Source organism: Cavia porcellus, unplaced genomic scaffold (genome assembly GCF_034190915.1).
Source record: "Cavia porcellus strain 051 isolate PalLab524CR breed Dunkin Hartley unplaced genomic scaffold, mCavPor4.1 scaffold_29, whole genome shotgun sequence".
NCBI classification, from domain to species: Eukaryota; Metazoa; Chordata; class Mammalia; order Rodentia; family Caviidae; genus Cavia; species Cavia porcellus.
Window position 1 is genome coordinate 45,508,653 of NW_026947512.1, and position 16,177 is coordinate 45,524,829.

A 16,177-nucleotide genomic window follows, 5' to 3' on the forward strand; every position below is an offset into this window, starting at 1 on the left:
TCATAACTGTATATTTAAACCAGTTTTTTTTTAACAGTTTAAAAGTTTAGACTGTTTACCTCAGTCCCTAAAATTCTGTCATGCCATGTGTTTTCTTTTAACTACACTGTAAAGAGAGGAGGAAGAACTCTTAATACAAGAGACTTGGCTTTATCCTGAAGAAGCATCAAAGGTATCTGCTACCAAAAGGCATGTGGGCAAGTCAGACACTCTGAGATTTACAGCGGGCCATTATTGAAAGGAAGAACTTGATTAACAGCAGCAAATGTGGCAGAGGTGAAAATGTTGGTCTATTTTTGGGTTTCCTCAGAATTCATCTCGATCTAATCTCTACCCTCCTGTGTTCACTGCGCCTCCAGGCATTGCGGCCTGTCAGAATCAGACTTATCAGGGCGCTTTGCCGCACCCTGGAAGGTTTTTAGGGAATGTAGGACTTTGATGACAATGGAAAGGCCTGGAAAGGTAGGTCAGTTACATAACAGTACTTTCAAATGAGTAGCAAGGCCTGACAGCTGTGGATAGAACTCGGAATCCGCAAAGTGGGGCCTGGGAGCCTGCCGAGAACATAGGTATTTTACTTTTTATTGAAAAATGTTTGTGTGCTGGGGATTTAGCTCAGCAGTGTAAGTGCCTACTTGGCAAGCATGAGATCACAAGTTTGATGCCCAGTACAAAAAAAGAAAGAAAAAAAATGTTTGTGTGATACTAGAAGTTCAGGTTCTGTTCTAGGGCAACTTGGGTGTGTATGTGTCAGTAAGTAAGCTTACTTGCTGATCGACAGTGTAAATGCACAAAACTCTTCCTCAAATATTCCTTTTGAATTACATGGTTAATTTTTTTTTTCTTGTTTTACATATTCTCACAGCTCCCGAGCTGATTTAATTAAACGGGTAATCCAGTCCCACGCACTGGACCGCAGTGAGTTGGAGTAACCAGGTGTAGGACGGGGCTGACTTCTTTACCTGGTATCTGTCCTCATTGTCCAGTAGATGATCAAGGAGGGTGTCCTCTCGGCAGAGTTCCTTTAAGCTGTCTGTTCTCCAGCTAGGGACTGAAGCCAGACAAGAGGCATGTGTTTTCCTTCCCCACTCCTTCATGGCAGGGCAGCAGATACAGGTGTAGAAAACACACAGAAGAAAACAAATAACCATAGAACTCAAAAGGAATTTTTGAGGAAGAGTTCATGTTCATATACACTATCAATCAGCAGGTGTGCTTGCTGACGTACACACTCAGGTGTACAGTGAGGAAGGTGTCAGGGGTCTGGGGGTGGCCAGCAGGATGATGGAGGAAGTGGTTACTATCCATAGTCCAACTCTCCACAGGTGTCCAAGGACAGGCCCTGGGGTAGGGCTGGGATTAGACCCCTCCTTATCTCTCATATAGGCAGAACCTGCTAACAGGCAGAGAGGGGCAGGGAGGATCAATCTCAGAGGAGTGGGTACATGTGGAGGGGTGCTGGGAGCCCTGTCTTTTTCTCATGAAAAGCTATAGAGCAGAAATAAAAGACTGGAAAAAGCTAAGTGAAAGACGATTCTTACAGATGCCCTGCTTTGGGAGCCAAGGGGTTGATGGTAAAGGTGTCTGATAACAGAAGGGACCTTAAGAAGTGAGTGAGTGTGTAAATCATAGGACAAAGGGCAAGGGCTGCTCATGTCCAAACAGTGTAGTCTGTTTGCTTTGTTTGTTTCAGACAGGGTCTCCCTATATAGTTCACATTGGACTTGAACGCACTGTGTAATAACAAGTTGGCCTCAAACCCATAGTGATCTTCCTGCCTCAGCCTCCTGAGTAATGGGATTATAGGCATGTACCCCAATGCCTGACTAGTAACAGTGTAGTCCTGTAACTCTGCTTGTCTGTCTCTAGCCTTGCCCTTTACTCCTAGGTTTTCTCAGCCTACAGGGAAGGTACAGTGCTGTGCATTTGGGCCCAGGGATCCTGAGGGGAATGGTGGTCAGTGTTAAGGAGGCAAAGGTAGGGAGAGGAAACTAGGAGAGATTATGTAATTTTTTTTTTTTTTTTGAAGGTACTAAAAATACAACAGAACAAGACAGAACAAAGCCAATTGAGATAATGTGAAATTGGTACAGAACTTCACAGCAGATTACCAAGATAACAGTAATAGTATATCTTGCTGTTGTCTAGCTAGTTAGGTATAGTGAAAATCAAACCAAAGACAGAACATTATACAACCAATTGAAAGAGAATATTGAATAGAGTAAAACAATTAATCATAATGAAACAAAACAGTGAAAACAACATTTGCTTTCAAACAGAAGATAGGAGATCCCCATATTTGCTATATTGCATACAACCATCCTCCCAAGAGATGCTCAGACCTCTGTCCCCAGGTGCTTGGGGGGGGCGGGGGGGGGGGTGTTGGGGATGTTTGATCCCCAACCCGCGCATTGGTAAGCTTGCAGGAGACCGACTGGGTCTCCTGCTGGCTCACTCCAGAGGGAGGCTCTTACCAAGAGGGCAGGCAAATTGCTTCTTTGGGGTGATTATGTAATTTTTTTAAAAAAAAAATTGGAGTATAGCTCAGCGGCTAGTGCCTGCCACAGATGTGGGAGCCCTCTCAGTTTAAAAATTATTATCAGCTTCCAGTATCAAGTGCAATTGCTCTTAATTTTAAAAGATGGTTAAAATGTAGGCTCTAAGTTGGATTAATCTTTTTTAGGCGAATCTTTTTTACCTTTAAAAAATTACCAACTTCTGTTTAAAATTTTGCATTTTCTGTCTGGCAAGTGTGAGGTCCTGAGTTCAATTTTTGGAATCCTACCCCCCAAAATTTGGATTTTAGATATGTTAAGGTGCAAAGGTGAAAATGTGGACTAGAGATCACTTGTCATTATGTAGTATTCATTGTGACTTTTATGGCCATCACATATATGTCCATGGATTTAATTCTGTGAAATATTATTCCTGCCCAGCCAACGTCTGCTCCCTGAGCTCACTGCCTGTTCAGTATCCCCATTTCACAGTTCCAAAATAGCTTTCTGCATGTCCAGGACCAGACTCAGGACTCAGTTTCGACGTCACTGAAGCACTTTTGCTAGTATTTCATGAATGATTTATTGAATGATGCTCCATCTTATAGTTTCAAAAGCTAAAAATATGTCATCTTCGATGCCTCCTTCTGCTTCAATTCCGTATCTAGCCTATCCCCACGTCTTTACCCATCTCACCTTACTCTCTCCAGTATTGTGTAATTTATCTTCCTATTCATTAATAGGACTTTTGTTGAAGGCCTCAGAATAGCATGCAGTTTTACATGTTGTATTTCAGCCCTTTCTATATTGCAGGTGAGGTGAGATGTTTAAAATACAAATATGCCTGTATTCCCTGCTGCTGAAATCCTTTGTAACGCATTTCTGCTCCTAGGCTAAAGCCAAGGCCCACAGGACTCTAAATGTGATACTTTTCTCTCTCTCTCTCTCTCTCTCTCTCTTTTTTTTTTTTTTTTTTTTTTGGGGTACAAAGGATCCAACTCACTTACCTCTAGCTTGTCAGGCAGGTACTTAGGTCATTGAGCTAAATCCCTGGCCCAACCTTTCTCTTTTTGAAGTCCCACCCCATTCCATTCATTTAATAATTATTTAATCACTGTCTATCTTCCCCATCGGAAGAACTTGTTTTGTTTGCTGTTATATCGCAATGCCTAGCTTAGAGCCCAATACGTTAAAAAGCAACAACAACTTATATAGGTTGAATATATAGTCTGTGAGTGAAATGAATGCGCAGTTCATCCAGAAAATTTACAGATTATAATGTAGTCTTATCATTTAATTGTTGTAAATGACCTAAATATCTAGGTCTTGAGTTTATAAAAGTAAAGGGCCCTTGTGAATATTTTTTTAGCTGAAACCTTTCTTCTTACTAAGGAAACAGATAGGGAATGCAGAAAGGATGCGTAAAAAATCCATAGGCTGATGAACAGCAAAACCTTGCTGTTGCGCAGGTCCTCTGATCACCAGTTCTAACTTTCTCTGCATTTGATTCATGACTTTTGTGTCTAGAAGCACAGAACAGAAAAATCCTTGAGATGCCTTTGGACTGGAGACCATTTCTTCTGTTGCTGAAGGATAATGCTCAGGCATCTCTTCACATTCATTGCAGTTTTGCTTAGTTCTATTAATTTGTTTTTCTTCATATTGAGTTAAGAGTCTGCTTCTCTCTTAACAATTATCCATGTAATCCTAACTGTGTCCTCTGATGGGACAATAATTCTAATTCCTTTACCTAAGCAGCCCTTAAAGTATTCGAAGACCTTATAAGGTTTCTTAGTTTTCTAAATGTCTTAGACCAGTTATTTATAGGCACAACTACCTTTTTTTTTTTTTTTTTTTTTTTTTTTTTTTTTTTGCTTGTTGAGTTTGTTTTTATTTTTGACACAGGATCTTGTTATGTAGCCCAGCTCAGCTTTGAACTCCCCGTTAATGTTAATCATCAGTGCAGGGATTTCAGGTGTGGACCACCACGCCCAGCTCCAAACACAGGCATCTTCATCCACAGGCATCCAGTTGCATTCATTTTTGTTCAGCGTTAGGAATTCACAACTGAATCCAGAGTCTTAACTGAATTCACAATCTCAGATATTATGTGATCAGTCAGACTACAGGAAACAACGATGGTCCCCCCAACATTACCACCTTCATCTGCAGTTTTTCTTTCCATGTTATTTATGGTCAACCGTGGTCCAAAATAGTAAATGAAAAACCCAGAAGTGGATCATAGAGTTTAAATCCCATATTGTTTTAAACACTGCAGTGAAATCTGGGGCTGCCTCACTCTCGTGTCAGGAGCCATCCCTTTGTTACCTGTCCACCAGGTGCTCAGTTCCCCTCTGCGTTTTCAGATTGACTATCAGGTATTAATTGTAGTGCTTAACTTGAAGTTACCCGTTTTTACTTAATAACTACCCCCAAGAGAATGATGTTGGTGGTTCAGAAATGCCAAAGGGGAGCCTTAAAGACTTCCTTTAAGTGATAAGGGAAAAGTTCTCAGATTACAGAAAGAAAAAAATGTATGCTTAGATCTGTGTTAGGTCTGTGGTAAGACTCAACCTTCTGTCTGTGAACTTGTGAAAAAAGGAAAAGGAAATTCGTGTTAGATCCACTATTACACCCTATATTGCAAAACTGACAGTGATAATGTATTATAAGTTTTCAGGCATCTTCTGGGGGCCTTGAAATATATCCCCTGGGGTAGCAAGGAGCCCCACTGTATTTATCCTGGTTTTAAAGAGATGATCTAACATATATGTGGCTTGGCAGCCAGGCTCTGGAGTTGGGCAGATGCGAGTTTACACGTTGGTTAAGACTTTCCTGGACTTAACACAGTAATCCAAGGGAGCTCTTAGGGGGGCCCACTGGCTGAACTATAGAAGCCTGCAGTCTGTCTTGCTTATTGTCATTAATGTTGTCAACCTAAATAAAAAGCAATCAGATTCACTAAAGAATAATGATTGTTAAGCTGGTGTGGGGACACAAACCTGTGATCTCAACACTCTGGGAGGCTGAAGCCAGGAGAATGGGAGTTTGAGCCCAGCCTGAGCAATTTAGCAACTTGGTGAGACCCTGACTCAAAACAAAAAAAGGCTGGGGACATATCTTAGTGGACATCTTTCTACCTCAATAAATTCATGGTGATATCGTGATCTCTTAATGATACAATTTACAACTACTTTCCATCCCCCCTTTTCTCATTTATACCTTTCTCCCACCCATCTCACCATCTTTAAAGATGGACTTTTCTCCCTTTAAGTTTTCAAAAATCATTAACCCATGGAACCTTGCCCTAAAAGAAATTATTATGCAGACTCTAATACATAACAGATGAATGCAATAGGTATTGTAATTGTACGATTCAAAAGCCTTAGTTTTAAAAGTGGAATTTATAGGTTGGAGATATAGCTTACTGGTACAGTGCCTGCTGGCAAGTACAAGGTTCCGAGTTCAATTCCTGGTACCAAAAATAAGTAAATAAAAGTGGAATTTATGAGATTGAAGCTAAATTCAAAATTAATTAAAATCTAGTTTATTTCAGTAGTGTTTAGCTTACAAGTTATCGAGAGAACTTTGTTTTATATAGGCCTGTAATTACAAATGATTTTTTTTTTTTTAATTCATGTAAGAGGCTGGAGGTTTAGCTCAATGGCATAAGTGCCTGCTTGGCAAATGCATGGTCGTGAGTTCGATCCCCAGTACCAAAAAAAAATTTAATATAGTTAGTACTTTTTAATTTAATTCAGTAAGAATATGCTTTAATTAAACTTACAGAAGTCTGAAACAAATGGGAAATTTGTGTGGCAGTACAACAGAGGTTAAAAGCAGGAAATATTTATTGGGGGTCAGACAGCTTTTGCCTAAGACAGAAGTGGACCCAAAAGTGAGAGGACCCACTTTTCAGGGTAAACATGGTCTAAGATTATAATCAACCAATAAGATATGAGTAATACTGATCCAATGAGGAAGCAAGTCATGGAGTAAGTGTAGTGTATGGAAAGAACAAAAATTTTTTAGGAGGGAGATGAGTCTTTTTAAGGGCTGTGATTACCCACCAAGGTGACTGAGTTCTAGCTGGACTTTATTAGACCAGGTATTGCCACTTATCTTATTTAGGTCTGGTCATTTTGTCTTTACCATGAGGCCTGGCTTCCAGCAGTTATGCTTCTGGCCACAATTGTAATGAGTTTTCATCTTTGCATTGGTTTTCTTGAGGACCCAGCCCTATCTGACTGCCTATAATATTTCTACCTAACTTAGCAATCTATAATATTACCCCAGACACCAGTCACAAGTTCCCATATGTACTTCTTACCCAGTAGCTTTCACTGTGGAGGTTCCCATAACCCCTTCCCTAGGTTCCATAATTATCTAGAATTGACTGACAAAGATCAGGAAATTACGGTTGCTGGTTCTTTGTAAGATCAGCTTGGAAACAGCCAAATGGGAGAGGTACCTTGGGCAAGCAAGGTAAGGGGCACAGGCACAGAACTTCTGGCACCCCCTCCAGCTGCATCACCCTCTCAGAAGTTAGCATGTTCACAAACCTGGAGGCTCCCAGCCTTGTCATGTGGGGACTGTATAGAAGTTCCGTCATGTGGCATGATTAAGTCATTGCCTATTGGTGATTGAACCCAGGGCCTCGCATGTGCTGGGCAAGTGCTTTGCCACTGAACTGTATCTTTAACCTTTTCATTTTAAGACAAGGTCTTGCAAAGTTGCCCAGTCCAGCCTAGAAGTTGTGATATTCCTGTCATGGCCTCCCAAATAGCATGTACCCATGATGTTTGGCTGGCCTTTGGTGATTGAACCCTGGAAGGAACCAGGGTGACTCTGAAAGTTGCAGCCCTCTAATCTTGGCTTGATTACTCTGGTAACTAGCTTCTGTCTTGAAGCAATCTAGGCACACCCCTCAAATCATTAAAGCTCATAGGAAAGACACATCTCTTAAATTCAAGGGTTTTAGGGGTTCTGTGCTAGCAGCCAAAGATCATGTATATTTTTGTTACAGCACCTGTGTCAAATCTTACAGGTTGACGCTAAGCAACAAACTTGAAAAGTAATAACAGTCTGTACTTTGATAGAACAAAGATTCTGTGCATACAGCTGGACAGGCCCTTTTTTCTTTTTCAAGTTTTTTTTTTTGGTCTTTTTCATTTTTATCGGTACCAGGGATCGAACTTACGACTGCCTGCTTGCAAGGTAGGCACTTATGCCGCTGAGCTAAATCCCCAGCCCCTGGACAGGCCCTTTTAACTGAGCCTGTTGCATATTGACACTCAGACATTTGCATCCCTGAAGTTTTGAGACTTTGTTTATTGTTGTTTGTGTTTGTCTTCCTTTTCTCCTTACCAACACAATCAGTGGCACAACAGTTCATATATATGGAAAGAGGTAATAGAATCGGCACACATAAGCTAAATTACCAGTGCACTTTAAGATATTCTTTTTAAAATTTCATGTGTAATGCAGTTGATTTTTAAACTTTCTGTGAAAAAGTTTTAAAGCTACATAATAGAAAACAGTACAATAAAAGCTCCCATATACCCATTTCTGGACAACAGATATCAAGATTTTGCTGTACTTTGTCTTTTTTTAAAAAATCTTTTGGAAATATAGCAGATCTCAGATACAAGCACTGAGATTTTTTTAAACACAGTATTAATAATAATTAAACACATTTCAAAACAAAACTGAAGTTGAACATTTGTAAACTATCTGGAACATCTGTGCAGCATGCAATTTATAACCCACTGCCCAATTACAGTCATTTATAAGGGAGCCTTGATAACGATGTGTGAATGCTTTAAAAAAAATGATTCCAGTCATGCTCAACTCTTTGATCCTGGATTAGGATTAGGAGGTAGGACTAAAGAATCATCTCTTAATTTCTTTTAAAAGTCATGTGATACGATGGAAACCCATTTACCCAGTGTTCACTGCTACTCTATTACTACTTCAGGTAGCTAAATTAGGAAGACAGTTTATGCTTTACAAAAATTCCCTTGTTAATACTGCAACGTTTTTTCTTTTAAAAATGCCAATTATTTTTCATAAGTTATTGGGAGAATTTCTGGCCCAGCCCAGAAAGAAAAATTCTAAATAATAAAAAAAATTTTAGCCAGATGTGGTGGCGCACACCTGTAATCCAAGCACTCAGGATGCTGAGGCAGGAGGATTGTTGAGAATTTGAGACCAGTCTGGGCTGCAAAGTGAGCTCAAGGCCAGCCTGAACTGCAGACTGAGACCCTGTCTCAAAAAGACCAAATAAATAAATAAAAATTGCTTTCTTTACCATTGCATTATGATTATAAAGTAAGTTACTTGTTTTTAAAGCCATTTCTGTACCCACTTTTTAAAGTTTGCTTTTTTATTTGGTTCTTCTAGTGTTTTAGATTCACAAAGAGGTGATTCTGACCTGGTCATGGTAGCTTTTTCATTTATTTCTGAAACAGTTTGATTGTTTAATTTTGTGCTGTGGAATAGGAAATACTTGTGTTTTTTAACACTCAGAGGTTCAGATCTGCTTGCTTCATAAAATTCTGTCTCTAGATATGTCGTGCTAGTCTGGGAGCTGTCTCAGTGCATGTTGAGTCCTCTCAACCAGTGTCAGCATTCACACAGTGTGCTTTGCAATAGACCTCGGTCTCCTTATCTTTTTTGGAAGTAGCTATAGTAGTGGTAAAATTGTTATTCTTATCAGTTGGATAATGCATGTAAACAACTTGAGTTAGGAAAACTCATTTTAGGGCATAGTTCCAGCTATTAACTTTTTAGGTTAGACTGCTATCCTTGCCAAATCTTAGAGATGACTAGTAAAAATAAACAGGGGAACTGTTTACTGTTTTTGTGTGTGAATTTAGGTAGTAGAAAATATTTGCCAGTGTCAGAAAGACACTTCTTTAATAGAAGGATTTTGGTTTTTTGTTTTAGAATCACAAGAAGCCAATGAACAACTGGCAGCAGAAGTAGTTGACACACACTCTTCTGAGACTTGCTCTGGATCTTCGGGAAATGAACCACAGCTGGCCATTGATCCTCACCCAGTCAGGGATGTCAGGGAAGAACCTGGTTATGACCCCAGCAGGATTTCAGTAGTGAGGCCATTTTCAATAGAAACCAAGAATTCCTCTGGGATCCCAGCAGCTCTTGGAACTGAAGCAGCCCAGGGCTATGTAATTGCAGGCTCAGGTGAGGCTTCGCCCTCCAGCATGCCAGAAGCCACCCAGGATGAGGCCGTGACAGAAGGCAACATGGGCAGCATGGGGGTTACGCCTGAGGCATCTGCAGATGGTGATCTGAAGGCTGGAACCTCCTGTCCCGAGCCTGTGGCCAGCAGAAGCAGGCTGAGAAAGCCCAAACCTGTATCTTTGCGGAAGAAGACTATCGGGGGAGAGTTCTCCAGGGCAGAAACTGCCACAGAGGCCAGGCCTCTTGCCAGGGTATCTTACCAGACCAATCCGGATGAATTGGATGAGAATGCACGACTGGGAGGTGATGGGAGCCAGCAGTCTCCCCTTGGCCTCAAGGAAGCTTCAGGCACTCTCAGTGATACCAGTAACTCAGGGATTGAGCTGCAAGAAGAGGCAAGGAGCTCACCTCTCAAACTCGAGTCCGATTTCACAGATGTGGAAAACATAGAGGCCAGGAAAGCCCTTCCTAGGAAACTTGGCAGTAAACTGGGTAACAAACCGGCTCCTAAGATCCAGAAGGATGTCATGCATAGGCCACTAGGTGTAGACCAGCCTGCAGACCTGGCAGCTGGAGACACCTCTATCTCCCAGATGTCTTCTAAGCTAGAGCTGAATCAGTGGGATTGCCCTGGCTTTGATTCCCTTGGGAGCCGCTCAACTCTGCAGAACTCCCCGCCTCTGTCCTCTAAGGGTTCCTACCATTTTGATCCAGATAACTTCAATGAATCCATGGATCCTTTTAAACCAACTACAACTTTAACAAGCAACAACTTTTGTTCTTCCACTGGTAATCATGTTAATGAGATCTTAGATTCACCCAAGAAGTCAAAGTCGCGTTTAATAACGTGAGTGACAAGGGTGCTGGGCACTGTGTTCTGTGTAGTATTCTCAGTGGGTTTGGCAGCCCATTGCTTTGGTTTTAGTGAACTGCATTTATTTTTGAGGTGCATTGGAGTCACAAACAGCTTTTACCAGTCTTCACTATTTTGCCTAATTCTTGTGTGGTTAGAATTCTAAAGATTTCCTTTGCAGATCTCTACCTTATTTCTGAATCCTCAACATATTTATTTAGCAAAGTTATTTTCCTCCTACCCTGAATACTTCTTTTAATGTTTAAAATAAATCAGGTAGATTTGATGCTTTTTAGAAATCCTTGCTGGGAACCCCTGAATACAGAACTTGAGTGTCTGTGCAAGCCACCATCTTCAGATCTTTGTGGATGAAACAAAGAAATTCCAAAGCTGCAAATTACCTCTCCACTGTCAGTAATGTGAAGATGGTCCACAAGCATCTTAGAGAAGTTTTTCTAAGCAGAAAGCTGTGGGGGGTTTTGTTGTTACTGTTCTTGGAAACACCTGCCATGGAAAGTTGGTGAGAGTTCTTGTCTTCATGTGTGTTTTTGGTTCATTTGCAAGAAGGCAAATTTCCAGTGAGGACCAAGACTGTTTTAAATGATAGGTTAAACTTGAATAAGTTAGTCTTTTGTCCCTTGTGCTCCCTGCATCCCTCAATTTTCCTGAAAGCTGATGCTTGCAAGACTAAATTTCCTTGAGTGGTCCCTCAGGCCATACTTGGTGTCAGGTTTCATTTTAACTTTGTTAGAGGATTGCTGTATCACAAAAATTACATTGACTAGGTGCCAGTATAATCCCTTTGTGACATTGTGACATTTTAGACAATGTTAGAGAGAAAGAAGGACCGTTGACATGAAGGTTGAAGCGTGGGAGGGCAGGTGAGAAGACAGTATCTGTGGTTATCATGAAGTCATTTGTGGAATTACTTTTCAGCATTATGACTTTTTAAAAAAATACTCAGTAGTGAACTATGCTGGGAAAGGAAAATATCCAGAGCTTTAAGGAGCAGAAGTATTGGCTTCAAGACTGACGGTTAAGCAGTGCAGGTGTCAGTTATGTAAACAGCTTTGGTGAGTCCCTCACGTTGTCTGGGGGGGCAATGAAATGTCACCAGTAGCTGTCGATCTGTTCCTGTGTGGGAGCGGTAAAATGCTTGTTGAAGTATATTGATGGTTGGGTGTTGGCTGTTAAGGTTAGGTACTTACGACTAGGCAGCCTTTGGGAGTGCACATAGGGCACTTTAGTTCCTTGGTGCTTCTTCCCCTAAACAATAGCCGCCTCTTCCTACCCCCCGCTGATAAGTGGTAGTTTGGGGAGTTTGCCTTCCAGTTGCATGCTGATGATATTAGCCAGGGGTTTCCTGTCAGAGAAGATTAAATATGAGCCAAAGAGGGAGAAATGTACTGTTTGTATTCAATACCAAGAATTACTGTGTCTTGACCTGGTAGCATTTTCCTCTCTTCTGTGTCAAATGAACTTCTTGAGCTACTATACCTTGTAGATTATTTAATTTTTATTTTTTTGGTATGGTAATCAAACTTAGGACCCTTTGCTTGCCAGGCAGGCACTGTGCTGCTGAGCCAAAATCCCTGGCCCTATAACTTGTGGCGTTTTTGTTTTATTTCTTATATAATCAAAATTCTTACTTTTTTGGATGTGGTGGCTCACATCTGTTATCCCAGCAGTCTTAGCCTGAGGCAGGAGGATCTAAAGTTCAGACCCAGGCAATTTAGTGGCTGCTTAGTAAGATTGTCTCAAAATTTTAAAAAATAAATAAAAAGGGCTTGTGGGAAGGCTCTGGATTCAGACAGACAAAACTCTTCTATCTGCGAGAAAGGGTTGGTAGACCTCTTGTAGAACACTGTAGGGTCTTGATTAGCAGAATGGTTCATTGTAGAAAAGACTAAAAACAGATATTTGATGTAGTACCTAGTGGGTACTGTAGTTAGGGGTTTTGCATGACATTCAAAAAGATGTATGTAATTGATTTCTAGATGTATCTATAAAATGGAGAGACCATAATATGATTGGAATTTTGCACATCAAATAATATTATATGAAATCATTTTAAGCTTCTTAGTAATGCACGCCTATTTCAAAATAACCAAATATCTTTTCAAGTATATTTTATAAATATATTTTATTCATATATTGTCTTTAATCTGAGTGACTAGTCAGTAGAGACTAAATGTGTTCAGCAATGAAATATTGCTTTTATACATTTTCACATATTTAGGAGTTTATTCTCATCTCCAGATTGAATATATGGCATCTCTGAAATGTTTAACCACTCTTACTCCTTTAGTGTTGAGGTGCTGTTAACCATTCACCAGTATTGATAGTTATGAGTGTGACATTTTTAATTTATATTCCACATCACAGAAAGAACTAGTTAGCTGTTACATCTACCGGAGTAAAGATAAATTTCTAGGCTTTACATGATTTTTTTCTCCATCTGTCTGTCTCTTTCCTGTCTCTAATTTTGTTGGTGCATCAGGACCACTGAGCAAGTGAAATTTCTCTGTTTTCTGTTGTAAGTACTTTTGCTATTTCTGTTTGTCCCTGGGACTGTTGGCACTTAGCTGCCCCACCCCTGCCCAACTATCTCTCCACAGCATGTTGGCTTCTGTTTCTGAGCTTGACCTTCTCATCTATTTCTGAGTTTGATTTTTTTTTTTTTTTTTTGCATTTCATTTGCCACTTCCTGAATTAGCTTAGCCTTGCATTGTTTGTACCTAAAGGAGCGGAGATTGCCCTTCCTGCCTTAGGTACGTGAGTTTGCGCACCCTGGCTTGGCACATATCACGTGGCGCTTTGGATACCAAGAGCTGGCTTGGCCCCCAAGATCATCAGGGACTGTGCTGCTATATAATATTGGAAATCAGTGGATTTTTAAAAATGGTATAAGGGTGCTTGGAACAGGTGATAAGTTTTGCTGAGTCAACGTGAGATTAGCGACAGAGGTTGGCACTTAACAGCATTAAGGAAATAAGACCATGTACCAGTGATTGTATCTTTCCTAATAACTTTGGGCTTGTCTTTTAATTTTTTCCACCAAAGAAAAGCATGTTGAAGATAATTTTTTTGGTCAGAGTGTCATTTTTACTAGAAAGTTTTGTTCATTGAAACAGCAGAATGTGAATTAGTCTTATCACAAGTGATAACTAAGAATGACAGAATCTCTAAGTTTTCAATAGTTTTGGGCTTTGTACCTTACATGACACTCATCTTGTACCTCACTAGTAAGAATGATAACAATTTATTCAAATACTTTTATACTTTCTGTTGACCACAGTTCTTTTCTGTAAATACCTAGGTATAGATGGGAGCTGTCTTAGGAGACTTCTGTGGCTTTTAGTACAATAAAGAATTTTTAAAGAATCTGGTCTAGTGTGATGATTTTTCTGATGAACGTCAAAGCCAAGTGACTAAAGATCAGAATGAAACCTCTCTTGCTAAGACTGTACTATCTGGAAGGCTTTTGGTGGTGGGTAATAAAACATGATAGGGGTCACAGTATTGGTGTTTGACAATCCACAGAAGCAAACAAGGTGGTCTTTTCAAATAGTGAACCTAGCCCTCATTCTTCGCTTGCCCTGTCTGTTGGGAGAAGACTCAGAGACAGCAAAGGGATCTGTGTCTCTGCCATGCAGATGTTTGATTTGTGTGCTGTTGTATGCTTTGGCTTCTATCTGCATACACTGCGCTCTGCTCCTTCTCATTCCTTCAAGGTAGCCATTGTGATTCTGAACTGGCTTGTTTGTGTTTTTTTTTTTACAGGAGTGGCTGTAAGGTGAAGAAGTATGAAAGTCAGTCTCTTGCTTTGGAATCTTGTTCTCAGGTAAGTCTGTGTTTGACACCAGCCACATAAACCAGCAATCCCCAAACTGGAGTTCACATCCTGTGGGGGTATCTCAGAGTGGGTGTCTTAAGTATTCAACTTTAAGGAAACCAATTTTCAGATCCTTAATGTCCTAAAACCATCTGGGAAGGACCCTAAAAAATTGTAAAAAGGATCTTTTACAATGATCGCTTTTTTAAAAATTCCCATTCTAAATCTTAGAACGGTGTATCATCAAAGTGTGCAAACCTCCAGGGCAGGAGAGATTTCAAATACTGGGGTAGTTTCTCACAAGGCGGGTGGTTTCCAGTTCATTTCTGTCAAGAAAAGGGGACAACCTGGGTTGTCAACTTGTTCAAAGTAAGATTTTGTGTTTGTTTTCAAACCCAAGGCTATATGTGTGCTAGGTAAGCTGTGCATCCCCAGCCAGAAATAAGGGCTTGGCTTGGCTTTGTTTGCGATAGGGTCTCAGTGAGTTGCTCAGGCTGGCCTTGCACTTTCATTTGTCCTGCCTCAGCCTCTGAATAACTGGAATCATGTGTGCCAGCTTGCCCTGTTGAAAAATTAGATTTAATTACAAAATCTTCTGACACATAACTTGGAAAATACATTGCTATTATAAAACTTCTTTCAGTTTCATCCATTTACTTATACAATAGGGTTTCTTATTGATTATAATATAAAGATGGAAACCAGCAATAAATGATACTGATGTTTATTTTATTCTAACAATAAATACTGTCCATCTATGACTATATGAGTTGGGAAACAATAAAAGCCCAGGTCCATGTGATTGCAGTGAAATCCATTTTGTGTAAAACTTCTGCTTAAGCATAACTATAATCACAGAAGCACACTTGTATTGGTTAACAGGATGCAATTTAAGTTTAACTTATACTATAAAACTTGGGCCAAAAATTTGATACATACTTTAAATTTTCCTTTTTTTGGTACCAGGGTTCGAACTGATGACCTTGTACTTGCCAGGCAGGCGCTTATGCTGCTGAGCTAAATCCCCAGCCCTGAAAGATTTTTTTCTTTTTTTAAAATCAGTAATGGGGATAGAACTCATGACCGCGCGTTGCAAGGTAGACACTTATGCCGCTGAGCTAAATCCCCAGCCCCTTATACTTTAAATTTTTAAAAGGCAGTGGGGGATTGCTGTCTGAGTTACTCGTCATCTATTTTAAAAAACCCTTCCTGAAATTTGGCCAAAACAGGCAGCAAAAACCATGATAAAAACTACTTCATTTTATTTAATATGTATATATAAAATATATTTTTTATCTATATATTTTTGGCACTGAAAAAATTTTAAATCAATTCCACAAATTCTGCTTTCATTTTTTTATAATACTTGTAAAAACTTACAATATTGTGAAGACAAATTATGCACTAGTAATTTCAATGATAATTCTCCAAGAGAAAACAATGTAATGTTTTAGTGTTTATGGACAAAGACTAAAACTACATTTTTGTTTTTGATTTTTTTTGTTGTTGTTGTTTGTTTGTTTGTATTGGGAATTGAATTTGGGACCTTGTGCTTGCCAGATAGGCTGTAACTTATTTTTAACAGAGAAATAGTATGAAGGGACCTTTAAAAGATTCTCAATCTATATGTATTTTGTTGGAATAATTTCTTAATGGAAGTGAAATACAAATTCATAGAGGAAAGGGAAAAATGTAAATGTCTATTAGAAGAACTTACAGAATTGAAAAATAGATCATAGGGTATTTTATTACTGGAGTAACTTAACTGCGTTAACCAAGAAAGTACCA

The 16,177-nt window shown here is 39.7% G+C and overlaps 1 protein-coding gene across 21 annotated transcripts in view; it reads left to right on the plus strand.

Moving 5' to 3' along the window:
* Positions 1 to 16,177, plus strand: part of Tacc1 (transforming acidic coiled-coil containing protein 1) — a 119,710-nt gene that overhangs the window by 74,901 nt on the left and 28,632 nt on the right. For 12 of the 21 annotated variants that reach the window (XM_063240280.1, XM_063240277.1, XM_023561974.2 and 9 more), the window contains 3 exons: positions 9,444 to 10,548; positions 13,055 to 13,090; positions 14,338 to 14,398. In XM_063240280.1, coding sequence (XP_063096350.1) covers positions 9,722 to 10,548; positions 13,055 to 13,090; positions 14,338 to 14,398 — 924 coding nt within the window. In that variant the 5' untranslated portion in view covers positions 9,444 to 9,721. The remainder of the gene's footprint in view (positions 1 to 9,443; positions 10,549 to 13,054; positions 13,091 to 14,337; positions 14,399 to 16,177) is intronic. The other 9 variants (XM_063240285.1, XM_063240283.1, XM_063240284.1 and 6 more) reach the window with 2 other exon arrangements.